This window comes from Somniosus microcephalus, chromosome 32 (genome assembly GCF_052327205.1).
Source record: "Somniosus microcephalus isolate GS21.2 chromosome 32, FLI_Smic_1.0, whole genome shotgun sequence".
NCBI lineage: Eukaryota > Metazoa > Chordata > Chondrichthyes > Squaliformes > Somniosidae > Somniosus > Somniosus microcephalus.
Genome location: NC_141018.1, coordinates 12,482,558 through 12,510,469, shown reverse-complemented (window position 1 = coordinate 12,510,469; position 27,912 = coordinate 12,482,558). Strand labels below are relative to the sequence as shown.

Sequence of the window (27,912 nt, the reverse complement as noted above, 5' to 3'; positions counted from 1 at the left end):
GCGGCGGCTGGAGCCGACCGACGGCAGAGAGAGAGCCGAGCAGCGTCGACGGGGTAAGAAAGAGGGTGAAGAGAGCAGGGCGCAGCCGGGGGTTGAACACCGAGCGGCGTCGAGGAAAAATACTGCAAACCGGAGAGAGAGAGGGTAAGAAACAGCTGGGTTCTAGACTGAGCGTCGTCGACAAATATCAAGAGAAGAACGTGCAGAGCACAGCCAGGGATCACGGGCTGATCAGGGTCCGCGGGGCGAAGCAAGGGGAGGCGCCATTGAGCCGCGGAGAAGGAAGAGCGCGGGAGACGCCATTTTGCAAAGCCGCAGCGGAGAAGACGGGCGAGCGCGGGAAGGAAGGGAAGCGCGGGAGGCGCCATTGGTGATAGCTAACGCACAACCAAGGATGCCGAAGAGTGGCAGTATCTCTACGTTCGACAATGAAGTCGAAGATTGGGCGACATATGTGGAACGTATTGAGGTGTACTGCAGGGCGAATGAAGTGCCAGATGCTAATAAAGCACTGGTTCTGTTAAATTCCATGGGTGCAAAAACTTATGGGTTACTGCGAAATCTAATAACCCCAGAGAAGCCGGTAAACAAGAATTTTGAAAGCATAGTAGAAATCCTACAGGACCACTTAAACCCCACACCGCTGCTGATAGCAGAACGATTTAAGTTCCATAAAAGGAACCAACACAAAGACGAAAGCAATGCTGAGTACCTAACGGAACTGCGCAAGCTATCGAAATACTGCCAGTTTGGAGCGGGACTAGCAGACACGTTAAGGGACAAGTTTGTGTGTGGGCTACAAAGTGAAGGAACCCAGAAACGGCTTCTATCAGAAAAGGACCTTACGCTGGACAAAGCTTTCAGTATGGCAGTATCACACGAAGCAGCCGCAAGGGGCGCTGCAGAGATACAACGGAGACCGCAAGAATATGGCACCAACGAAATGACCTATGGAACAGGGAAGTGCTATCGCTGCAGCAGAACAACACATGACCAGAAAGATTGTTGGTTCAAGGACCAAGTGTGCAGACAGTGTGGGAAAGCAGGACACATAGTAAGAGTCTGCAGGTCTGGGAAGAAAACCAACAGTAAGAAATCTCCACAGGAGAAGTACAAAAAGGTACACCAGGTGATGGACAGTGGTTCAGACGAACAGAAAAGTGACACAGACTCCGGAAGCAAGGAGCTGGGTTGTCTGAAACTACATAATGTAACCGAAATGGAGGATCACCAGACTATCTGGGTTACACTCAAGATAGACGGAGTCCAAGTGGAAATGGAATTGGACACAGGGTCAGCTCTAACAGTCATAAATCAAAGAGACTGCAAGCGGCTATTTTCACACATACCCTTGAAAGCTACAGAGATTGCCTTGAAGATGTATACGGGGCAAAAAGTCTACCCCAAAGGAAAAATAAGGGTGAAAGTAACATATAAAGGTCAGGAAATACCTAAAATGGATATATATGTATTGCCAAATGGAGGACCACCACTGCTAGGACGTGAATGGATCTGGAAGATACATTTAGATTGGCATTCCATACAGGCACTGAAGGTGGAGGCCAAAAAGGATGACGGCGTCACACCTGGACGACTGTCAAAAATGCTAACTGACGCAAAAGAAGTGCTCCAGGAGGGACTAGGAACACTAAAAGGAATAACAGCAACAATTAAAATAGAGGGTAATGCAAGCCCAAAGTTTCTGAAGGCCAGGCCAATGCCTTATGCGATCAGACCAGCGGTTGAAGCAGAGCTGGAAGGGTTGGAACGTTCAGGAGTACTGTCCAAAGTGGACTGGAGCGAGTGGACTACACCCATCGTTCCTGTAATGAAGAGGTCGTTGAGTAATACGCCTGGGGAACCAAAGAAGGTCCGCATCTGTGGGGATTTTAAGGTGACAGTGAACCCAGTCCTTCATACGGTGCAATATCCGCTTCCACGAATTGAGGATATTTTCGCCTCGCTATCTGGTGGTAAACGCTTCACCAAAATTGATCTAGCCCAGGCGTACTTGCAAATGGAGGTAGAAGAAGCTTCGAAACATTACCTTACGATCAACACCCATAAAGGTCTCTATCAATACAACCGGCTGGTGTTTGGAGTAGCCTCGGCTCCGGCTATCTGGCAAAGGGCGATGGATCAGGTCCTGCAAGGGATTCCAGGGACCCAGTGTTATTTGGACGACATCTTGGTCACGGGCGAAAATGACAGTGATCACCTCGCTAACTTGGAGAAGGTGCTCGCCAGATTAAAGGAATATGGGCTATCGCGCCTGCCACTGCCTACTGTGGAGGAAGCACCAGCTGTGGACCCTATCGAGATATTTTATTCGTCGATAATTGAACGATTGCCAGTAACAAACGCGGATATAGAGAAGGAGACCCGCAATGATCCGACGCTGTCACGGGTATATGAATTGACGGTGAGGGGATGGCCAGCACATGGCGACTCACTGTTGCCAGCATTCTCATCCAGAAGAGAACAGCTGTCAGTATGCCAGGGGACAGTGATGCGTGGATCCAGAGTGGTGATTCCACCCAAGTTAAGGGAGAAAGTGCTAAATGAGCTACATGAAGGTCATCTGGGGGGAGTGAAAATGAAAAGCCTAGCTAGGGCTTATGTGTGGTGGCCGGGAATCGATCAACAAATCGAAGACCTAACTAAGAGCTGCTTAGGATGCCAGAAGGTCCAAAATGCACCACCACATGCCCCTCTACACCCATGGGAGTGGCCCTCCTCTCCATGGCAATGGGTGCACATTGATTTCACTGGTCCATTCATGGACTCAATGTTCTTAATAGCAGTGGATGCTCATTCAAAGTGGCCTGAGGTGATAAAGATGTCTTCAACCACTACAGAGAAAACGATTGCAGTCCTATGGACCATATTTGCCAGAAACGGGTTGCCAGAGCAGATCTGCTCTGATAATGGACCACAGTTTGTGTCCGACGAGTTCCAAAAATTCATGAAAAGGAATGGGGTAAGGCATTACACATCCGCCCCGTATCATCCAGCCACCAATGGATTGGCTGAGAGGTTCGTACAAACCTTTAAGAAGGCGATAAAGGCCATGTGCGACGAGGAAATTCCACTGCAGCATAAGATGGACAATTTCTTATTAGCCTACCGAAACGCGACACATGCAGTTACCAACCAGACCCCAGCCATGATGTTCTTTAACCGAAGGTTGAGATCTCGTCTGGACTTGCTCAGACCAAATGTGCGAAGAAATGTTGAGGACAAACAATTCCAGCACATCAACGCGAAGCCGACAAGGAGCTTCAATGTAGGGCAACCAGTCTTGGCCCAGGACTATCGAACAGAGAAGTGGCAACCCGGAATGATATGTACAAGGCAGGGGCCATTAATGTACACAGTGGATGTCGGGGAGAACATTGTGAGATGCCACGTCGATCAGATCTTAGCATCACAGGAATGCGTCAACCCCATGTCTCGAGTGCCTGGGGATGAACCCGACATACCGGTAGTATCTACTTCAGACCCAGTAGCAGTGGAACCCGATGAACTACCCGATGAAAGGGGGTCAGAATCGCCTCTGCACCAAGAACAAGAACCTCCGGAAAGGCGCTATCCCGAAAGGGTCAGGAAGCCGCCCCAAAGACTGAATCTATAAATGGACTTTTGTTATTGAATGTACATGTAAAAATGTAATTGTTATTTGAATATTAAGGGGGCATTATTAATCTAAAAAGGGAGGAATTGTAGTGTATGTGCTTTAAGTCAGAACTACTTTTTACAGCTCCTGTATACTGTAGTACCGGCAGTGACCACACCGGTATATAAGCTGTGCGCATGCCTCTGTACCCCAGTCTAGAGATTACCCTCCTCCAGTAAAGACCTGTTATTTGTTTATGTACAGCATCCGTGTAATTATTTATCCACTGAACCACGGATCTAACAGTTAACCCCTCCCCGACCTGGGAAATTGACCGGGGCCCACCGTTAGCCCCCTCCCCGTGAAACTGAGCGGGTCCCACTGTTAACCAACCTCCCCGACCTGGGAAACCGACCAGGTCCCACTGTAACATACTGTAGAAACAATGACCCTGTCAATTCACTGACGGGTTTGCGATTAGGAAGGGAAATGCCCGGTAAACTGCCCGAGCGTGCAAATACAACAGGGAGTTCAGCTGTTTAACAGGAGTGCTGATAAGTAAACAATTAATTCAGGCTTTTAAGTAATTAAGTCAAAGTCATAACCCTGGCTCCGGTCCAGAACAAAAGCACTTAGTGGCTTGTAAGTAGGTCACGACCCTTCATATTTGTCTGGGTCCCTTTGTTAAACACAAGGCTCCTGACTGAGATCCATGCTTCAGTACTGAACAGGTGAGCTCTTCTGACACATGGGTCACTCAGAAGCAGAGATTTTCTTTGTCTTTGGGAGGAGTAGCAATCTTTCTTGGCTTTGTGTTAATCCAAGAATTTTATTTTCTCTCTTCTTCTGTAAGAACTTGCACCTGGCAGGTGTAAGAGACACTAGTACAAGGTTCCTTTAAGGACAGAGGGGGAGAAATTGGGTGAGTAGCGCCACCTGTTAGCGCCTAAAGAGGGCAGTCAGTGGCTGTAGCGCCACTGGCCGCGCCTCCCGCGATATTCAGCGGGGGTGCTAATGCTGGCATTAGCCTGTTGCGCTGCGCCGCCACCGATGACGGCATCGGTGTGCGCAGCACCCCATTCGCGATATTTGGTAACGAACGCCGCTGTAGCGCCGTTTGCTACCCGCGCCCGGTTCACGGGGCCTTGCTGTGCCGGCAGTGGCGCAAGTTAAGGTGGAGGTGCGGGGCGGCTGCCTGCCAGCACCTCCGTCCCTGGCCTCCTGACCACCCCCCCACCCCGCGGCATTGCCGGTTGTTTCCCGAGAGCCCGGCACTTCTCCTTGGTGCCGGGCTCTTTTGCCGGCACTCGCGATCGGGGTTCGCGCTGTTGCAGGCCCCTCCCCCTTAACAATGGGAGGAAGGCCTGCAGTACCGCAGCGTGCCGTGCCGCAGCGTGTGGCGCTGCGGCACGTTGTGCTGCAATATTCAGTTTCAGCGCCCTAAGAGGGACGTGGAGCGCCTCGAGCCTCGCCCCGTCTCCCTCTAGGGGTGCTGGAACTGAATTTCTGGCGATCGGTATTATTCCGAACGCTGCGCAAAAATCAGCGCCCAGGCGAACTTGGCGCCACTACTGAATTTCTAGGCCAGAGTGTCAGAGATTAGAAGCTAAATTGCAGCTACACAGCCCGTTACAGGTAGAGCAAGAGTGTCACTTAACTGCGAGTAGTCCGAGAAAGGCGAGAGGGAAGCCAGCTCCGATATCCCCACTTGTGTGCAAGGTGGGTTCAGTCGGAACCGAAGATCCAAGTGAGACAAATAACCCCACCGTGCAGGAGTTCATCCACTCAGCATTCCAGAAGCGAATGCCTGCGTCTCAGGACAGGCTGATCCAACCACGCCACTGCTGAGGGTGAGGTTGGGTAAGATCGGAACCTTGTTAATCACACACACGTAGACTAGAGCTACGAGATAGATGGGCTGTTCAAAGTTGCTAACTGGTCAGCTACACTCATTGGAGTTTAGAAGAATGAGAGGTGATCTTATTGAAACATATAAGATACTGAGGGAGCTCGACAAGGTCGATGCAGAGAGGATGTTTCCCCTCGTGGGGAAATCTAGAACTCGGGGGCACAGTTTCAGAATAAAGGGTCGCCCTTTTAGAACTGAGATGAGGAGGAATTTCTTCTCTCAGAGGGTCGTAAATCTGTGGAATTCTCTGCCCCAGAGAGCCATGGAGGCTGGGTCATTAAATACATTTAAGGTGGAGATAGACAAGTTTTTGCAAGATAAGGGAGTGAAGGGTTATGGGGAGTGGGCAGGGAAGTGGCTTTGAGCCCAAGATCAGCCATGATCTTATTGAATGGCGGAGCAGGCTCGAGGGGCCAAGTGGCCTATCCCTGCTCCTATTTCTTTTGTTCTTATGCAAGGATTACTCAAAGTAATCTCACCAATTTGACCCCATCCTCAGCCTCCTTCTTCCCGCCCCCCCATCTGTGCCTCCTCTCTGTCCTATCTGCCTCCTACCCTTCCCCTCCACAATTGGGGTCTAGTTACCCCCCTACCCTCTAACTCAGTTTGACCTCCCTCCTACTCTTGGTTTTCATTTGCTGCGTACAATGCCACGGGGGATTAACTAGTAATCTATTACTTTTCCTTTGCAATGACTTTTTCCACTGTTTACTTGTTTAAGGTCACTCTGTAGCCCACTTAAGCAGGAGTCAAAGTTAACCCAAATGCCGGTCTTAACTGCCCATATTAATTAAGATAGGACACAACGTCCTGGTCATAAGCTTTCCCAATTAATTCAATCCCAGGTTCCAGCCGCTCTGGTCACATCACCTTGGGTTTATGCTGCAGTGCCCTCGAGGGGAGTAGTAACAGCAGGCACAGTTTGAATTTTGAAATGAAAAAAAGTCTACCCTATCAAACCCTTTCATAATTTTAAAAATTATCAGGTCGCCTCTCAGTCTTCAGAGAAAAGAGGCCCAGCCTGTTCAGTATTTCCTGATAGTTGTACCCCCCCCCCCTCAGTTCTGGTATCATCCTTGTGAATCTTTTTTGCACTTTCTCCAGTGCCTCTATATCCTTTTTATAATATGGAGACCAGAACTGTTCACAGTGCTCCAAGTGTGGTCTGACCAAGGTTAGAAGCAGCTGGACTAGAAACTGACTACTAAAAGTAATTCTGACATCTGTGGCGAAGTTGCGGTCCTGTCCTGAGGATCTGTTCCTCCTCCAATGGACGGGACCTTGTTCATTGTGGCGTCACTCATCGGGGTGGGATTATCTGCTGCTGCTCCCAGCAGCTCACTATTTTCAACCCATTTCCTTTAATGGGTGGAAAATCACTGGCTCACAAGTGGAGAAGCAGAAAACTCCAACCAACATGTGGAGAGAGTGGAAAGATGGGGGAATGAGGTACAACATGGGCACAGGGCTGATCAACATCGCTTTCTATTTCTTCCTGAAAGAAATCTACTAAATCTTTCAAAAATGGCAGACACGGAGCAGATGGAGACCACGTGCATTGCGGAACTAATCGGCTGTAATGGAGTGCTTGGATTACGGAGGCTGAGCTGAATCGAAGACTGCAAACTATCTACAGGCAAAACAGCATCCTCTGCTGACGGGTGGAGTGCTTGCATCTTGCTAGACATTTCCCAATGGGTGTCGTCACTGCCTTGAGGCAAACTACTTGCTGCTCAGGTGGGGCGTTACTGTGGAGCTGTGTTTAAACTTCACCTGTCTCGTTGAGACCGAGAAAGTCTAACATGCTGGAGTAGAAATCCGATCTTCTCCCTGCTCCGGGTGGGGAAGTTCTCTGAACAAGCACAACCCAAAGTCAATTGGAGGCTCATTGCTGTTCCTTAGGAAAACGTGTCTATTTATTTAAAAAAAACAAAGTTATTTGGTCTCCTGTTGCTCCAGATTGTGAGGATCTTGTAAATCCTGGCTCCTCCCTTAGGGCGAGGTCAAGTTATCAGTCAGAGGAAGCCAGTGGACAATGACTGGCTGTCCTTCTGTATCTTTCATTAAATAGGGCATCTAACTGAATCACAAGTTGGAGAAAGAGAATTGAACGAATCGCCACATTTATCTGCAACAAAGAATGAACTCATCGACTGCCCCAGCTCCAAGACTTGAGCACATGGTCTAAGCTGACACTTGTATACAGTACTGAGGGAGTGCTGCCTTATCAGAGGCACTGTCTTTCAGCTGCAATGTTAAACCCACGCTCCGTCAAACCTATTCAGCCAGACATAAAGGATCCCATGGCACAATTCAAAAAGAAAGAAGAAAGACCTTTCGGGTCAAACCCTTTTGAAGAAGGGTTCGACCCGAAATGTCAACTCAAATTTCTCTCCACGGATGTTGCCTGACCTGCTGAGTATTTCCAGCATTTTATGTTGTTATTTCGGATTTCCAACATCTGCAGTATTTTGCTATCGTACTTGCATTTCTATAGCGCCTTTCACAACCACAGGACGTCTCAAAGCGCTTTACAGATAATGAAGTAATTTTAGAGTGTAGTCACTGTTGTAATGTGGGAAATGCAGCAGTCAATTTGCGCACAGCAAGATCCCACAAACAGCAATGTGATAATGATCAGATCATTTGTTTGTTATGTTACTTGAGGGATAAACTTGAGGGACACCGGGGAGAACTCCCCCTGCTCTTCTTCGAAATAGTGCCATGGGATCTTCTACATCCACCTGAGAGAGCAGACGGGGCCTCAGTTTAATCCCTCAGCACTGCACTGGGAGTGTTAGTCTAGATTTTTTGGTACTCCAGTCCCTGGAGTGGGACTCTGAACCCACGACCTTCTGACTCAGAGGCGAGAGAGCTGCCCACTGAGCCACAGCTGACACTAAAAAGCAGGGGGTGGGCGGGGGGCGGGGGGGAGGTCTCCCAGTGTCTTGGTCAACATTCCTCCCTCCGCCAAACACCATCAACACAACTTAATTGGTCATTCATCTGATGCGCTTTTTGTGGGATCTTGCACTGTGCAACCCGGCTGCTGTGTTTTGACTTCTTAGCAACAGTGACTAGACTTCAAAAGTCATTCACTGGCTGTAAATTGCTTTGGGACAATTACAAGACACAACATTATTTTATTAATTTGTTCTTGGAATGTGGGCAATACTGGCACGGCTCCGTTGTTGTCCATCACTAGAGGCCCTGAGGCGATGGTAGTGGGCCTTCTCTTTGAATGGTGCAGTGTTTGTGCTAAAGGTACTCCCATGATGGCATGGAGCAGAGAACTCCAGGATTTGACCCAGCCACGATGAAGAAACAGCAGGGAAGTCCAAGTCAGGATGGTGCTCCCATGATCTTGCTGCTTTTTAGGGGTCATGGGGCTGAAAGCTCGGGGAATGGCTGTAGAGGGTAAGGTGAAGGTGGCAGGGGGGCTGATCAAGCAAACTACGCTGACCCGGATGGTGTTGAACATCCATTGAGGCGAATGGCGAGTATGCCATCACACTCCTGACTGGAGCGATGAAGAGGCTTTGATGGTGGCAGGGTGTATAGTCTCCGGCCTGCTGCTGTAGCCAAGTTGCTGATGTGACTGGTCCAATCAGCTTCTGCTCAATGGTGACCAGGATGTTGATGATGGGGGCTGCAGCAATTGTGGCGGGTTAAAGGTCAGGAGAAGATGGTTGGGTCTTTTCTCACTGGAGATGGTCACTGCCCATCACTGATCTGGTGTGGATGTTATCTGCCACAAGCCAGCCCCAGACTGGACCTTGTCCAAGAGCTGTTGTCGGCTGGCCTGGGCTGCTTCATTATGGGAGGAGTTGTGAACGGAGCTGAACACTGGAGAATCATCAGCAAAAGTCCCATTCCTGACCCTATCACAGAGGGAAGGTCATTGATGAAATTGCTGAAGTTGACCAGCCCAAGGAAGTCCTCCAGTAATGTCCTGGAGCTACTTTGATTGGCCGCCAACAACCACGACTATCTTTGAATAGCACCATGGGATCTTTTACATTACTTGAACAGGCTGAAGAGGCCTCAGTTTAATGTCTCATCCAAAAGACAGCACCTCCGACAGTGCCGCACTCCCTCAGCATTAGCCTAGATTATGTGCTCAAGTCCTGGCTTGGGGCTGGAACCCACAACCTTCAGACTCAGGAGCAAGAGGGTTACCACTGAGCTAAGCCAGCACATTAAACTAAAGACATAACTGAAACTTGCCGTTACATTGCAACAGTTATACTCCACATGGCATCAAGCCAAGTGGTGCGAGCTGGCTCCCCGACAGAAGTGCACACCACTCGACCTCACACCATTGCAGAATCACACTGGGACTTGACTCAGAGCTATGGAGCCGCCCTCACACCAATCCACAACCCAAGCCACTCTGCACGGACACAGAAGTGCACCCTTACTGGCTCAATACAAGTAGCACTCACCAATATAAAACCAGGCGTTTGAATTGAGGAGACTTTCAGTCCACAGCCGACAGATTTCACTTTCCGTGAAGGCTTCTATTCCATACGCCGACTGATACTCCAGCTTAGGCAGCACATAAATCGGGACATGCTGTTAAAATACAAACAGAGCTCGTGTGTAAGTTGACGGTCCAACTGTTATTACTTTCGCTTATTTCCCGTAGATTTCTTTTACACAATTCATTTTATTTTTGATGCAAACTCAAACTCACATAAAGGCCCAAGCAGGCAGTGACTTGTAACTGGGGGACGTGTGCGGGACTGTCCTCGGGTGTTCTCCTGCTGGGCCGCTGTAAGTTTGGCGTAAACCCTCGTTACACACACAAGGGGGGTTTCTGGAGAAGTTGCAGCAGCCTCTTTGGTACCGCCCCGCCCCTCCCTCTCCGCCACCCACCCCCCCCCGACAATAGTTCCTGTAATTTCTTTGGGACCGCATGGTCCCTTTAAAAGGCTGCGTGGTCCATTCCAAATTCTGCACACGTGCGGTTTTTCTATTTAAAGGACGCGCGGGACCTCCAGCGGCTGTGCAGCTTAAAGGGAATGTTGCCCCCACCGCCCCCCTGGGGGAAGTCACCCCCAACAATCCCCGGGGGAAATCACCCCCCAATCCCCGGGGGAAATCACCCCCCCCAATCCCTGGGGGAAGTCACCCCCCAATCCCCGGGGGAAATCACCCCCAACAATCCCCGGGGGAAATCACCCCCCAATCCCCGGGGGAAATCACCCCCCAATCCCCGGGGGAAATCACCCCCCAATCCCCGGGGGAAATCACCCCCCCCAATCCCTGGGGGAAGTCACCCCCCAATCCCCGGGGGAAATCACCACCCCCAATCCCCGGGGGAAATCACCCCCCCCAATCCCCGGGGGAAATCACCCCACCCCCCGGGGGAAATCACCCCCCAATCCCCGGGGGAAATCACCCCCCCCGGGGGAAATCACCCCCCCCAATCCCCGGGGGAAATCACCCCCCAATCCCCGGGGGAAATCACCCCCCCAATCCCCGGGGGAAATCACCCCCCCCAATCCCCGGGGGAAATCACCCCCCCAATCCCCGGGGGAAATCACCCCACCCCCCGGGGGAAATCACCCCCCAATCCCCGGGGGAAATCACCCCCCCCAATCCCCGGGGGAAATCACCCCCCCAATCCCCGGGGGAAATCACCCCACCCCCCGGGGGAAATCACCCCCCAATCCCCGGGGGAAATCACCCCCCACAATCCCCGGGGGAAATCACCCCCCCAATCCCCGGGGGAAATCACCCCCCCCGGGGGAAATCACCCCCCCAATCCCCGGGGGAAATCACCCCCCCAATCCCCGGGGGAAATCACCCCCCCAATCCCCGGGGGAAATCACCCCCCCAATCCCCGGGGGAAATCACCCCCCCCAATCCCCGGGGGAAATCACCCCCCCCGGGGGAAATCACCCCCCCCAATCCCCGGGGGAAATCACCCCCCCCGGGGGAAATCACCCCCCAATCCCCAGGGGAAATCACCCCCCCCCAATCCCCGGGGGAAATCACCCCCCCCAATCCCCGAGGGAAATCACCCCCCAATCCCCAGGGGAAATCACCCCCCCCCAATCCCCGGGGGAAATCACCCCCCCCAATCCCCGAGGGAAATCAACCCCCCCAATCCCCGGGGGAAATCACCCCCCCCCAATCCCCGAGGGAAATCGCCCCCCCCAATCCCCGGGGGAAATCACCCCCCCAATCCCCGAGGGAAATCACCCCCCCAATCCCCGAGGGAAATCACCCCCCCCCAATCCCCGGGGGAAATCACCCCCCCACAATCCCCGGGGGAAATCACCCCCCCCAATCCCCGGGGGAAATCACCCCCCCAAATCCCCGGGGGAAATCACCCCCCCCAATCCCCGGGGGAAATCACCCCCCCCAATCCCCAGGGGAAATCACCCCCCCAAATCCCCGAGGGAAATCACCACCCCCCAATCCCCGGGGGAAATCACCCCCCAATCCCCGGGGGAAATCACCTGGTGGGATCTTTCATAAAAACAAGTCCCCTTTTGCTTTTAAATCCCACTTCGCAGCTGCCCAACAGACATGTCTGATGTGACTGTAAGTGTATATTGTTGGTAATTAAGACTGATCTTGTCCTCTCGCTGCCCTGCCACCCAGTGTGTATGAAGAACCGCCAATTATGAAGCCGGGCAAGTACAGCAACAATTCAAGTTACAGACGGCAGCACAATGATATCGTTAGTTCCCGCAAATTGTCACCGAGACGGAAGCAATTGTGACCCTGGTCATGCTTCGAGTCACTTAAACAGAAAATACTCAGCAACACCATCTAATTTTATGAATCTGTTGAAGTAAAGGAAAAAAAAATCTAACATTGTTTCGAAACAGCTGCAACGGAGGGGTGAAATAATTAAGGCGAGAACATTAATTCTTGTCTAGACAGGCTGTCCGACGTTTACTCTTAATACTTCATTAGTTTACACACACACAGTGCAATTTATGTTTAGGAACATACAGGTTATCAATGAGCATTGTGGACAGTTCTGGGCACCACACTTTGGGAAGGATGTCCAGGCCTTGGAGAGGGTGCAGAGGAGATTTACCAGAATGGTAGCAGGGCTGAGGGGCTTCAGTTACATGGAGAGACTGGAGAAGCTGGGATTGATACAGCAGGTAGGGAAAAACTGGGCGCAAACTGCGATCAGAGCGCAAACTGCACTCATTTTCAGAATTACTTTTTGTCTTCAGGTTTTCAGCTCAAACTCATTTATATATCGCCGAACGTAAAATCTTCCATTAACCAGCGCAATCGGGCAGCGTTTTTAAACATAATGTTAAAAAAATGTGCATTAAAATAAATTTCTTGAAATATTTAAAAGTGGTAACTCTTTGATTAATACAGCTGAAAATGGGTTTATCACAAAAAATAAAGCATTTAAATCAGTGTCTAGTCCACCACCTGTGAGTAACTCGATTTTAAATGACTAAAAATTACTTTATAAAACTATACAGGACCATTTACTAGTTTCATTGTCAGTTTCTTAGTAAATTACAGAAAATTTAAAGCTTTGAAAAGGTGCCTATTAGTGTCCCTGCGCCTAAAAAAAAGCTCGTTTTAGAACCTCCTTGAAGTCCCGCAAACAGATGCAATTAGCGGAAACTCGCCATGGTGATGAATTCACCCTGGGGATGTGGCCAGTTCTGGGGGGAGGGGGGTCAGCTTCCAGCGCGATGTTTTTTAAACCAGCACAAATGATCGCGGAGACCCGATGTGCGCTGAGCGTAATTTGCGTTTGAAATTCTGCGGTCTTTTGCACTGGTTTGGCGATTCGGGGTGAAAGCAGCGCAACCTAGCAAACTCCTGCCCATAGTTTCCACTGGCAGGAGGGTCGGTAAGGTAACCAGAGAACACAGATTTAAGAAAATCAGCAAAAAAGCCAGGGTGGGAGGGTGGGGGGGCGCAGATAAGGAGATTGCAGATCATAACTTGCTGAGTAAAAGCAATGCACTGCTTGAAGGCAGTCGAAGCAGATTCAGTAGCAACTTTCAAAGGAGAACTGGATAAAAACTTAAAAAGGAAAAAATCTGCAGGGCTATGGGGAAAGAGCAGGGGAGTGGGACCAGTTGGATAGCTCCCTCAGAGAGCTGGAACAGGCAGCCAAATGGCCTCCTTCTGTGCTGCATGATTCTACAACACTGCTGTCTGGTTACATTCCACTACAGGAAACTTTCGATTTGCCGGCACCTAAATAACCGGAAATCTCGTTTAACCGGCAAAATTCAGGAGTCGGTTCATACTTCATATTACTTGCCTTCCTCCATCTGTTGCTGTGCAAGGGTGTGGCTGCAGCTGTTGCTAAGCTACAGAGACGCTTGGAACTTGTGGCCATTGTTCTGAACCTGTTGCTAAGCAACAGGGTTTGTTGCTTTATACGGAGCTCTCAGCTCTCGTATCTTTTACTATAGTATTCGGTGATCCGGAATTTTTGATGAACCGGCACCACGTCGGTCCTGGATATAAAAAAAGTTTCCTGTATTTTGCATGTCAGTCTCTGAAATTGAAAACCAATTTCTAGCCCTCCCCTTGCTTGTAGTTTGAAGATCGAAGTTTAGAAAGCCAGAATAAAGAAAGACTTGCATTTCTATAGCGCCTTTCACAACCTCAGGATGTCCCAAAGCGCTTTACAGCCAATGAAGTACTTTTTGAAGTGTGGTCACTGTTGTAATTTGGAAACGCGGCAGCCAATTTGTGCACAGCAAGCTCCCACAAACAGCAATGTGATAATGACCAAATAATCTGTTTTTGTGATGTTGATTGAGGGGTAAGTATTGGCCAGGACACCGGGTAGAACTCCCCTGCTCTTCTTCAAATAGTGCCATGGCATCTTTTACGTCCACCTGAGAGAGCAGATGGGGCCTCGGTTTAACGTCTCATCCGAAAGACGGCACCTCCGACAGTGCAGCACTCCCTCAGCACTGCACTGGACTAACGGCCTAGATTTTTGTGCTCAAGTCTCTGGAGTGGGACTTGAACCCACAACCTTCTGACTCAGAGGCGAGTGTGCTACCCACTGAGCCACAGCGGACACTGAATAAGCATCGCCCCACACAGTACAAGATGCGATTGATTTATTTTCTGTAATTTTCAGTCCCGGATAAATTATGATCGGGATATAAAGCTGAGCGCTCAATGTGAACCTGCTAAAAGTATTCCAGGGAACTGATTTATAGCTTCCTCCTTCCCGAACAGATTCCTCCTCGTTTATAAACAGGAAACAGAAAATCTGTAGAGACAAAGCTACTGATACATAAACTACCACACCAAAGGGCAAGAGTGTGTTAATGGGGACCAGCAATTTATCAGATAGTCACAATGATTTTGTTAAGCTTCACAGAAAGGCTAAGTGTCACCAATGCCTGTCAGTAGCCCAGACAGCTCTGTCTGAATGGTGGTTTGAGAACGGCAAACCAATTTGACCCAATCACGTTGACTGGAATCATTAACGGTTCACAGATTGATCATTGTGCCGGAGTGGGATAAATTCCCCAAACTGCTGCAGGGAGTTACATTAATCTCACAGTTTAATTCTGCTGCTGTATAATTATTGCTCTTACATTTTAATTACCACAGCTGCAGCAAACTTTCAAACCACCCAGCAATGTTTATGGAATAAAATTAATATACAAGGATTCAAATTTGACTAAAACTGATTGAATATTGTAGAAGCATTCGGGTTTTCTGTTACACCACCATTTTATATATAGCAGATTGGTATATATAGGAGCGTGGTATAACACAGACTATATATAGGAGCGTGGTATAGCACACACTGTATATAGGAGCATGGTATAGCACCGACTATATATAGGAGCATGGTATAGCACACACTGTATATAGGAGCATGGTATAGCACCGACTATATATAGGAGCATGATATAGCACAGACTATATATAGGAGCGTGGTATAACACAGACTACAAATAGGAGCATGGTATAGCACCGACTATATATAGGAGCATGGTATAGCACCGACTATATATAGGAGCATGATATAGCACCGACTATATATAGGAGCATGGTATAGCACACACTATATATAGGAGCATGGTATAGCACCGACTATATATAGGAGCGTGGTATAGCACAGTCTATATATAGGAGCATGATATAGCACCAACTATATATAGTAGCATGGTATAGCACAGACTATATATAGGAGCATGGTATAGCACCGACTATATATAGCATGGTGTAGCACCGACTATATATAGGAGCATGGTATAGCACAGGCGGTATATATAGGAGCATGGTATAGACAGACTATATGTAGGAGCATGGTATAGCAGACACTATATAGGATCATGGTATAGCACCGACTATATATAGGATCATGGTATAGCACCGACTATATATAGAATCATGGTATAGCACAGACTGTACATAGGAGCATGGTATAGCACAGACTGTACATAGGAGCATGGTATAGCACCGACTATATGTAGGAGCATGGTATAGCACCGACTATATATAGGAGCATGGTATAGCACCGACTATATATAGGAGTATGGTATAGCACCGACTATATGTAAGAGCATGGTATAGCACCGACTATATATAGGAGCACGGTATAGCACCGACTATATATAGGAGCATGGTATAGCACAGACTATATATAGGAGCATGGTATAGCACAGACTATATATAGGAGCAAGGTATAGCACCGACTATATATAGGAGCATGGTATAGCACCGACTATATATAGGAGTATGGTATAGTACCGACTATATGTAGGAGCATGGTATAGCACCGACTATATATAGGAGCATGATATAGCACTGACTATATATAGGAGCATGGTATAGCACCGACTATATGTAGGAGCATGGTATAGCACAGAATATGTATAGGAGCATGGTATAGCACAGACTATATATAGGAGTATGGTATAGCACCGACTATATGTAAGAGCATGGTATAGCACCGACTATATATAGGAGCATGGTATAGCACAGACTATATATAGGAGCATGGTATAGCACAGCCTATATATAGGAGCATGGTATGGCACAGACTATATATAGGAGCATGGTATAGCACAGACTATATATAGGAGCATGGTATAGCACCGACTATATATAGCATGGTATAGCACAGACTATATATAGGAGCATGGTATAGCACACACTGTATATAGGAGCATGGTATAGCACAGACTATATATAGGATCATGGTATAGCACCGACTATATATAGGAGCATGGTATAGTACTGATTATATATAGGAGCATGGTATAGCACCGACTATATATAGGAGCATGGTATAGCAGACTATATATTGGAGCATGGTATAACACAGACTATAGGAGCAATGTATAGCACCGACCATATATAGGAGCATGGTATAGCACAGACTATATATAGAAGCATGGTATAGCACAGACTGTACATAGTAGCATGGTGTAGCACAGACTATATGTGGGAGCATGGTATAGCACAGACTATATATAGGAGTATGGTGTAGCTCAGACTATACATAGGAGTATGGTATAGCACAGACTATATATAGGAGCATGGTATAGCACATACTATATATAGGAGCATGGTATAGCACAGACTATATATAGGAGCATGGTATAGCACAGACTATATATAGGAGCATGGTATAGCACAGACTATATATAGGAGCATGGTATAGCACAGACTATATATAGGAGCATGGTATAGCACAGACTATATATAGGAGCATGGTATAGCACAGACTATATATCGGAGCATGGTATAGCACATACTATATATAGGAGCATGGTATAGCACAGACTATATATAGGAGCATGGTATAGCACCGACTATATATAGGAGCATGGTATAGCACAGAATATGTATAGGAGCATGGTATAGCACAGACTATATATAGGAGTATGGTATAGCACCGACTATATGTAAGAGCATGGTATAGCACCGACTATATATAGGAGCATGGTATAGCACAGACTATATATAGGAGCATGGTATAGCACAGCCTATATATAGGAGCATGGTATGGCACAGACTATATATAGGAGCATGGTATAGCACAGACTATATATAGGAGCATGGTATAGCACCGACTATATATAGCATGGTATAGCACAGACTATATATAGGAGCATGGTATAGCACACACTGTATATAGGAGCATGGTATAGCACAGACTATATATAGGATCATGGTATAGCACCGACTATATATAGGAGCATGGTATAGTACTGATTATATATAGGAGCATGGTATAGCACCGACTATATATAGGAGCATGGTATAGCAGACTATATATTGGAGCATGGTATAACACAGACTATAGGAGCAATGTATAGCACCGACCATATATAGGAGCATGGTATAGCACAGACTATATATAGAAGCATGGTATAGCACAGACTGTACATAGTAGCATGGTGTAGCACAGACTATATATGGGAGCATGGTATAGCACAGACTATATATAGGAGTATGGTGTAGCTCAGACTATACATAGGAGTATGGTATAGCACAGACTGTATATAGGAGTATGGAATAGCACAGACTGTATATAGGAGTATGGTATAGCACAGGCTGTGTATATAGGATCATGGTATAGCACAGACTATATATAGAAGCATGGTAAAGCACAGACTATATATGGGAGCATGGTATAGCACAGACTATATATAGGAGTATGGTATAGCACACTGTATATAGGAGCATGGTATAGCACAGACTGTATATATAGGCGCATGGTATAGCACAGACTGTGTATATAGGAGCGTGGTATAGCACAGACTGTACATAGGAGCATGGTATAGCACAGACTGCATATTTAGGAGCATGGTATAGCACAGGCTGTGTATAGGAGCATGGTATAGCACAGACTATATATAGGAGCATGATATAGCACAGACTATATATATAGGAGTATGGTATAGCACAGACTATATATAGGAGTATGGTATAGCACAGACTATATATAGGAGTATGGTATAGCAGAGATGATATATAGGAACGTGGTATAGCACAGACTATATATAGGAGCATGATATAGCACAGACTATATATATAGGAGCATGGTATAGCACAGGCTATATATAGGAGCATGGTATAGCACAGACTATATATAGGAGCGTGGTATAGCACACACTGTATATAGGAGCATGGTATAGCACCGACTATATATATGAGCATGGTATAGCACACACTGTATATAGGAGCATGGTATAGCACCGACTATATATAGCAGCATGGTATAGCACCGACTGTATATAGGAGCATGGTATAGCACAGACTATATATAGGAGCGTGGTATAGCACACACTGTATATAGGAGCATGGTATAGCACAGACTATATATAGGAGCATGGTATAGCACAGACTATATATAGGAGCATGGTATAGCACAGACTATATATAGGAGCATGGTATAACACAGACTATATATAGGAGCATGGTATAGCACAGACTATATATAGGAGCACGGTATAGCACCGACTATATATAGGAGCGTGGTATAGCACACACTATATATAGGAGCATGGTATAGCACAGACTATATATAGGAGCATGGTATAGCACAGACTATATATAGGAGCATGGTATAGCGCACACTGTATATAGGAGCATGGTATAGCACAGACTATATATAGGAGCATGGTATAGCACAGACTATATATAGGAGCATGGTATAGCACAGACTATATATAGGAGCATGGTATAGCACAGACTGTACATAGGAGCATGGTATAGCACAGACTATATATAGTAGCATGGTATAGCACAGGCTATATATAGGAGCATGGTATAGCACCGACTATATATAGCATGGTGTAGCACCGACTATATATAGGAGCATGATATAGCACAGACTATACATAGGAGCATGGTATAGCACAGACTATATATAGTAGCATGGTATAGCACAGGCTATATATAGGAGCATGGTATAGCACCGACTATATATAGCATGGTGTAGCACCGACTATATATAGGAGCATGATATAGCACCGTCTATATATAGGAGCATGGTATAGCACAGGCGGTATATATAGGAGCATGGTATAGACAGACTATATGTAGGAGCATGGTACAGCACCGACTATATATAGGATCATGGTATAGCACCGACTATATATAGGATCATGGTATAGCACAGACTGTACATAGGAGCATGGTATAGCACAGACTGTACATAGGAGCATGGTATAGCACCGACTATATGTAGGAGCATGGTATAGCACCGACTATATATAGGAGCATGGTATAGCACCGACTATATATAGAATCATGGTATAGCACAGACTGTACATAGGAGCATGGTATAGCACAGACTATATGTAAGAGCATGGTATAGCACCGACTATATATAGGAGCATGGTATAGCACCGACTATATATAGAAGCATGGTATAGCACCGACTATATATAGGAGCATGATATAGCACTGACTATATATAGGAGTATGGTATAGCACCGACTATATGTAGGAGCATGGTATAGCACCGACTATATATAGGAGCATGGTATAGCACCGGCTATATGTAGGAGCATGGTATAGCACCGACTATATATAGGAGCATGGTATAGCACAGACTATATATAGGAGCATGGTATAGCACAGACTATATATAGGAGCATGGTATAGCACAGACTATATATAGGAGCATGGTATAGCACCGACTGTATATAGGAGCATGGTATAGCACAGACTATATATAGGATCATGGTATCGCACCGACTATATATAGGAGCATGGTATAGCACCGACTATATATAGGAGCATGGTATAGCACAGACTATATATAGGAGCAAGGTATAGCACCGACTATATATAGGAGCATGGTATAGCACAGACTATATATAGAAGCATGGTATAGCACAGACTGTACATAGTAGCATGGTGTAGCACAGACTATATATGGGAGCATGGTATAGCACAGACTATATATAGGAGCATGGTATAGCACCGACTATATATACGAGCATGGTATAGCACACACTGTATATAGGAGCATGGTATAGCACAGACTATATATAGGAGCATGGTATAGCACAGACTATATATAGGAGCATGGTATAGCATATATTGTGTATACAGGAGCATGGTATAGCACAGACTGTATATATAAGAGCATGGTATAGCACAGACTATATATAGGAGCATGGTATAGCACAGACTATATATAGGAGCATGGTATAGCACAGACTATATATAGGAGCATGGTATAGCACAGACTAGATACAGGAGCATGGTATAGCACAGACTATATATAGGATCATGGTATAGCACACACTGTATATAGGAGCGGGTTCCTCTAATGAGGCCATATGGGTAGAACTTAAAAACAAAAAGGGGGCAAGCACTTTGCTGGGAGTGTACTATAGGCCCCCAAACAGTCAGGGGGAGATAGAGGAACAGATATGTAGGCAAATCTCAGAAAAGTGCGAAAATAATAGGGTAATAATAGTGGGGGATTTCAACTTCCCCAATATAAATTGGGACAGTCAGAGTGTGAAAGGCTTAGAGGGTGCAGAATTCTTAAAGTGCATCCAGGAGAGCTTTTTGAGCAAACATGTAGAAAGTCCTACAAGAGAGGGGGCGGTACTGGACCTAATTCTGGGGAATGTAGCCGGGCAAGTGGTGGAAGTGTCAGTAGGAGAGCATTTTGGCGACAGTGACCATAATTCGGTGAGATTTAAGGTGGTCATGGAAAAAGACAAAGACGGCCCGGAAATAAGGGTTCTAAATTGGGGGAAGGCCGATTTTAATATGATAAGGCAGGATCTGGCCAAAGTGGACTGGGAGCAGCTGCTTATCGGAAAATCCACATCAAAACAGTGGGAGACTTTCAGAAGGGGAATAGAGAGAGTACAACGCCAACATGTTCCTGTAAAGGTCAAGGGTGGGACCAACAAGCAAAGGGAACCTTGGATGACAAGGGATATACAAAAATGCATTAGAAATAAAAGGGGGGCTTTTGGCAGTTACAAAAGACTAAAGACAGAAGAAGCCCTAGAGGAGTATAAAAAGTGCAGGGGCATACTTAAAAAAGAAATTAGGAGGGCGAGGAGGGGCCATGAAATAACACTGGCGAGCAAAATAAAGGAAAATCCTAAGATGTTTTATAAGTATATTAAGGGCAAGAGGATAACCAGGGAAAGGGTAGGGCCCATTAGGGACCAAAGTGGCTATCTGTGTGTAGAGCCAGAGGATGTAGGCGGGGTTTTAAATGAATTTTTTGCATCTGTGTTCACTATGGAGAAAGACGATGCAGACATAGAAATCGGGCAAGGGGACTGTGACATACTTGAACATATTAGCATCGAGAGGGAGGAGGTGCTAGCGGTTTTAGCGGGCCAAAAAGTGGATAAATCCCCAGGCCCGGACGAGATGTATCCCAGGCTGCTGTGGGAGGCAAGGGAGGAGATTGCAGGGGCTCTGACACTAATTTTCAGAACCTCTCTGGCCACAGGGGATGTACCAGAGGACTGGAGAACAGCTAACGTAGTACCATTATTCAAGAAGGGTAGCAGGGATAAACCAGGGAATTACAGGCCAGTGAGTCTAACATCTGTGGTGGGGAAATTATTGGAAACAATTCTGAGGGACAAAATTAATCTCCACTTGGAGAGGCAAGGATTAATCGGGGATAGTCAGCATGGCTTTGTCAAGGGTAAATCATGTCTAACAAATCTGATCGAATTTTTCGAGGGGGTGACTAGTGGGGTGGATGAGGGAAATGCTGTGGATGTGGTTTACATGGACTTCAGTAAAGCTTTTGACAAAGTCCCGCATAGGAGACTGGTCAAGAAGGTAAGAGCCCATGGGATCCAGGGTGCCTTGGCGCGTTGGATCCTAAACTGGCTGAGTGGCAGGAGGCAGAGGGTGATGGTCGAAGGTTGCTTTTGTGACTGGAAGCCTGTGTCCAGTGGGGTACCTCAGGGATCGGTGCTGGGTCCCTTATTGTTTGTGATCTACATAAATGATTTGGATGAGAATGTAAAAGGTATGATCAGTAAGTTCGCAGATGACACGAAAATTGGTGGGGTGGTAAATTGCGAGGAGGAAAGCCTCCGGCTACAGGACGATATAAACGGGTTGGTCAGATGGGCGGAAAAGTGGCAAATGAAATTTAACCCTGAAAAGTGCGAGGTGATGCATTTTGGACGGACAAATAAGGCAAGGGAATACACAATGAGTGGTAGGACCCTAGGAAGTACAGAGGGTCAGAGGGACCTTGGTGTACATGTACATAGATCCCTGAAGGCAGCGGAGCAGGTAGATAAGGTGGTTAAAAAGGCATATGGGATACTTGCCTTCATTAGCCGAGGCATAGAATATAAGAGCAGGGAGGTTATGATGGAGCTGTACAAAACGCTGGTGAGGCCACAGCTGGAGTACTGTGTGCAGTTCTGGTCGTCTCACTATAGGAAGGATGTGATTGCTTTGGAGAGGGTGCAGAGAAGATTCACTAGGATGTTACCTGGGATGGAGCGCCTCAGCTATGAAGAGAGGCTGGACAGGCTGGAGTTGTTTTCCTTGGAGCAGAGAAGGCTGAGGGGGGACCTGATTGAGGTGTACAAAATAATGAGGGGCATAGATAGGGTAGATAAAGAGGAACTTTTCCCCTTAGTGGGGGGGTCAATAACAAGGGGGCATAGATTCAGCGTAAGGGGCAGGAGATTTAGAGGGGATTTGAGGAGGAACTTTTTCACCCAGAGGGTGGTTGGAATGTGGAACTCAATGCCTGAAAGGGTGGTGGAGGCAGGAACCCTCACAACATTCAAGAAGCATTTGGATGAGCACTTGAAATGCCATTGCATACAAGGCTATGCACCAAATGCTGGAAAATGGGATTAGACTGGACAGGGATGGATGGGCGGCGCAGACACGATGGGCCGAAGGGCCTCTTTCTGTGCTGTAAAACTCTATGACTCTATATATAGGATCATGGTATAGCACAGGCTATATATAGGAGCATGGTATAGCACAGACTATATATAGGAGCATGGTAAAGCACCGACTATATATAGGAGCGTGGTATAGCACCGACTATATATAGCATGGTATAGCACCGACTATATATAGGAGCATCGTATAGCACCGACTGCATATAGGATCATGGTATAGCACAGACTGTACATAGGAGCATGGTATAGCACAGTCTATATATAGGATCATGGTATTGCACCGACTATATATAGGAGCATGGTATAGCACAGACTATATATAGGAGCGTGGTATAGCACAGACTATATATAGGAGCGTGGTATAGCACAGTCTATATATAGGAGCATGGTATAGCACCGACTATATATAGGAGCATGGTATAGCACAGACAATATATAGGAGCGTGGTATAGCACAGACTATATATAGGAGCGTGGTATAGCACAGACAATATATAGGAGCGTGGTATAGCACCGACTATATATAGGAGCGTGGTATAGCACAGTCTATATATAGGAGCATGGTATAGCACCGACTATATATAGGAGCATGGTATAGCACAGACAATATATAGGAGCGTGGTATAGCACAGACTATATATAGGAGCATGGTATAGCACAGACAATATATAGGAGCGTGGTATAGCACAGACTATATATAGGAGCGTGGTATAGCACAGACTATATATAGGAGCGTGGTATAGCACAGACTATATATAGGAGCGTGGTATAGCACAGACAATATATAGGAGCGTGGTATAGCACAGACTATATATAGGAGCGTGGTATAGCACCGACTATATATAGGAGCATGGTATAGCACAGACAATATATAGGAGCGTGGTATAGCACAGACTATATATAGGAGCGTGGTATAGCACAGACAATATATAGGAGCGTGGTATAGCACAGACTATATATAGGAGCATGGTATAGCACAGACTATATATAGGAGTATGGTATAGCACCGACTATATGTAAGAGCATGGTATAGCACCGACTATATGTAGGAGCATGGTATAGCACAGACTATATATAGGAGCACGGTATAGCACAGACTATATATAGGAGCGTGGTATAGCACAGACTATATATAGGAGCATGGTGTAGCACCGACTATATATAGGAGCATGGTATAGCACCGACTATATATAGGAGCATGGTATAGCACAGACTATATATAGGAGTATGGTATAGCACCGACTATATATAGGAGTATGGTATAGCACAGACTATAGATAGGAGCATGGTATAGCATAGACTATATATAGGAGCATGGTATAGCACAGACTATATATAGGAGTATGGTATAGCACCGACTATATATAGGAGCATGGTATAGCACAGACTATATATAGGAGCATGGTATAGCACCGACTATATGTAGGAGCATGGTATAGCACCGACTATATATAGGAGCATGGTATAGCACCGACTATATGTAGGAGCATGGTATAGCACCGACTATATATAGGAGCATGGTATAGCACAGACTATATATAGGAGCATGGTATAGCACAGACTATAGGAGGAAGGTATAGCACCGACTATATATAGGAGCATGGTATAGCACAGACTGTACATAGTAGCATGGTGTAGCACAGACTATATATGGGAGCAAGGTATAGCACAGACTATATATCGGAGTATGGTATAGCACAGACTATATATAGGAGTATGGTGTAGCTCAGACTATACATAGGAGTATGGTATAGCACAGACTGTATATAGGAGTATGGAATAGCACAGACTATATATAGAAGCATGGTAAAGCACAGACTATATATGGGAGCATGGTATAGCACAGACTATATATAGGAGTATGGTATAGCACAGACTATATATAGTATGGTATAGCACACTGTATATAGGAGTATGGTATAGCACAGACTGTGTATATAGGAGCGTGGTATAGCACAGACTGTGTATATAGGAGCGTGGTATAGCACAGACTGTACATAGGAGCATGGTATAGCACAGACTGTATATTTAGGAGCATGGTATAGCACAGGCTGTGTATAGGAGCATGGTATAGCACAGACTATATATATAGGAGCATGGTATAGCACAGACTATATATAGGAGTATGGTATAGCACAGACTATATATAGGAGTATGGTATAGCACAGACTGTACATAGTAGCATGGTGTAGCACAGACTATATATGGGAGCAAGGTATAGCACAGACTATATATCGGAGTATGGTATAGCACAGACTATATATAGGAGTATGGTGTAGCTCAGACTATACATAGGAGTATGGTATAGCACAGACTGTATATAGGAGTATGGAATAGCACAGACTATATATAGAAGCATGGTAAAGCACAGACTATATATGGGAGCATGGTATAGCACAGACTATATATAGGAGTATGGTATAGCACAGACTATATATAGTATGGTATAGCACACTGTATATAGGAGTATGGTATAGCACAGACTGTGTATATAGGAGCGTGGTATAGCACAGACTGTACATAGGAGCATGGTATAGCACAGACTGTATATTTAGGAGCATGGTATAGCACAGGCTGTGTATATGAGCATGGTATAGCACAGACTATATATATAGGAGCATGGTATAGCACAGACTATATATAGGAGTATGGTATAGCACAGACTATATATAGTATGGTATAGCACAGACGATATATAGGAACGTGGTATAGCACAGACTATATATAGGAGTATGGTATAGCACAGACTGTATATAGGAGTATGGTATAGCAGCGACTATATATAGGAGTATGGTATAGCACAGACTATATATAGGAGCATGGTATAGCATATATTGTGTATACAGGAGCATGGTATAGCACTGACTATATATAGGAGCATGGTATAGCACAGACTATATATAGGAGCATGGTATAGCATATATTGTGTATACAGGAGCATGGTATAGCACAGACTATATATAGGAGCATGGTATAGCACAGACTATATATAGGAGCATGGTATAGCACAGACTATATATAGGAGCATGGTATAGCACAGACTGTGTATATAGGAACGTGGCATAGCACAGACTGTATATATAGGAGCATGGTATAGCACAGACTGTGTATACAGGAGCATGGTATAGCACAGACTGTGTATATAGGAGCATGGTATAGCACAGACTATATATAGGAGCATGGTATAGCACAGACTGTATATATAGGAGCATGGTGTAGCACAGACTGTATATATAGGAGCATGGTATAGCACAGACTGTATATATAGGAGCATGGTATAGCACAGACTGTGTATATAGGAGCATGGTATAGCACAGACTATATATAGGAGCATGGTATAGCACAGACTGTATATATAGGAGCATGGTATAGCACCGACTGTATATATAGGAGCATGGTATAGCACAGACTGTGTATATAGGAGCATGGTATAGCACAGACTATATATAGGAGCATGGTATAGCACAGACTGTATATATAGGAGCATGGTATAGCACAGACTGTATATATAGGAGCATGGTATAGCACAGACTGTGTATATAGGAGCATGGTATAGCACAGACTGTATATATAGGAGCATGGTATAGCACAGACTGTGTATATAGGAGCATGGTATAGCACAGACTATATATAGGAGCATGGTATAGCACAGACTGTATATATAGGAGCATGGTATAGCACCGACTATATATAGGAGCGTGGTATAGCACACACTGTATATATAGGAGCATGGTATAGCACAGACCACCTAGAAGGACAAGGGCAGCAGGCACATGGGAGCTCCACCACCTCCAAGTTCCCTTCCAAGTCACACACTATCCTGACTTGGAAGTATATCGGCTGATCCTTCATCGTCGCTGGATCAAAATCCTGGAACTCCCTCCCCAACAGCACTGTGGGAGCACCTTCACCACACGGACTGCAGCAGCTCAAGGCGGCGGCTCATCACCACCTTCTCAAGGGCAATTAGGGATGGGCAAGAAATGCCGGCCTTGCCAGCGACGCCCAAATTCCAGGAAGGAGTAAGAAAAATGACTGCACTGTATAAATGAAAGTTGAGAATGCAATGTTTGGAAATGAAGCACTCACCTTCTTTGCCACCCCTTTGTTTGAGCGTGGTCTGATCTGCGCTTTGTGCACGCTACCACGCACGATTAAGAGGAGGTCGGACAAGCTGAAGAGTTTGTAGGTGACGTTCCCGGTTGCAGGAGCCGTGTAGTCAGATGCAGCTTCCTCGCAGTTCAGGAGCTCCTCAGTCAGGAGATCTAAACAGGGCACAAACCGCCGTGCACTTTACAATCATCACATCAATAGTAGCAGTGGCACACTAAGCGTTTACTCTCAGTTGATTGATCTGTTATAATTAGACTGAGTAGGCGTAAGTAAGCACTTCAGTTTCTTCATAACCAGCCAAACCCCCCAGGCTACAAGTGAAAGCTAAAAGAACACTCCAAACAAAAGTACTCCACACAAGGCGCAGAAATAAACCTCAGCCCAGAGCGAACGTGGTGCCTT

General features: G+C 46.2%; 1 protein-coding gene across 2 annotated transcripts in view; it reads right to left on the bottom strand.

Moving 5' to 3' along the window:
- Window positions 1-27,912, bottom strand: part of ice2 (interactor of little elongator complex ELL subunit 2) — a 143,589-nt gene that overhangs the window by 58,662 nt on the left and 57,015 nt on the right. For both annotated transcript variants that reach the window (XM_085972086.1, XM_085972085.1), the window contains exons 10-11: window positions 27,487-27,662; window positions 9,971-10,100 (exon numbers count right to left, since the gene is read on the bottom strand). In XM_085972086.1, coding sequence (XP_085828212.1) covers window positions 9,971-10,100; window positions 27,487-27,662 — 306 coding nt within the window. The remainder of the gene's footprint in view (window positions 1-9,970; window positions 10,101-27,486; window positions 27,663-27,912) is intronic.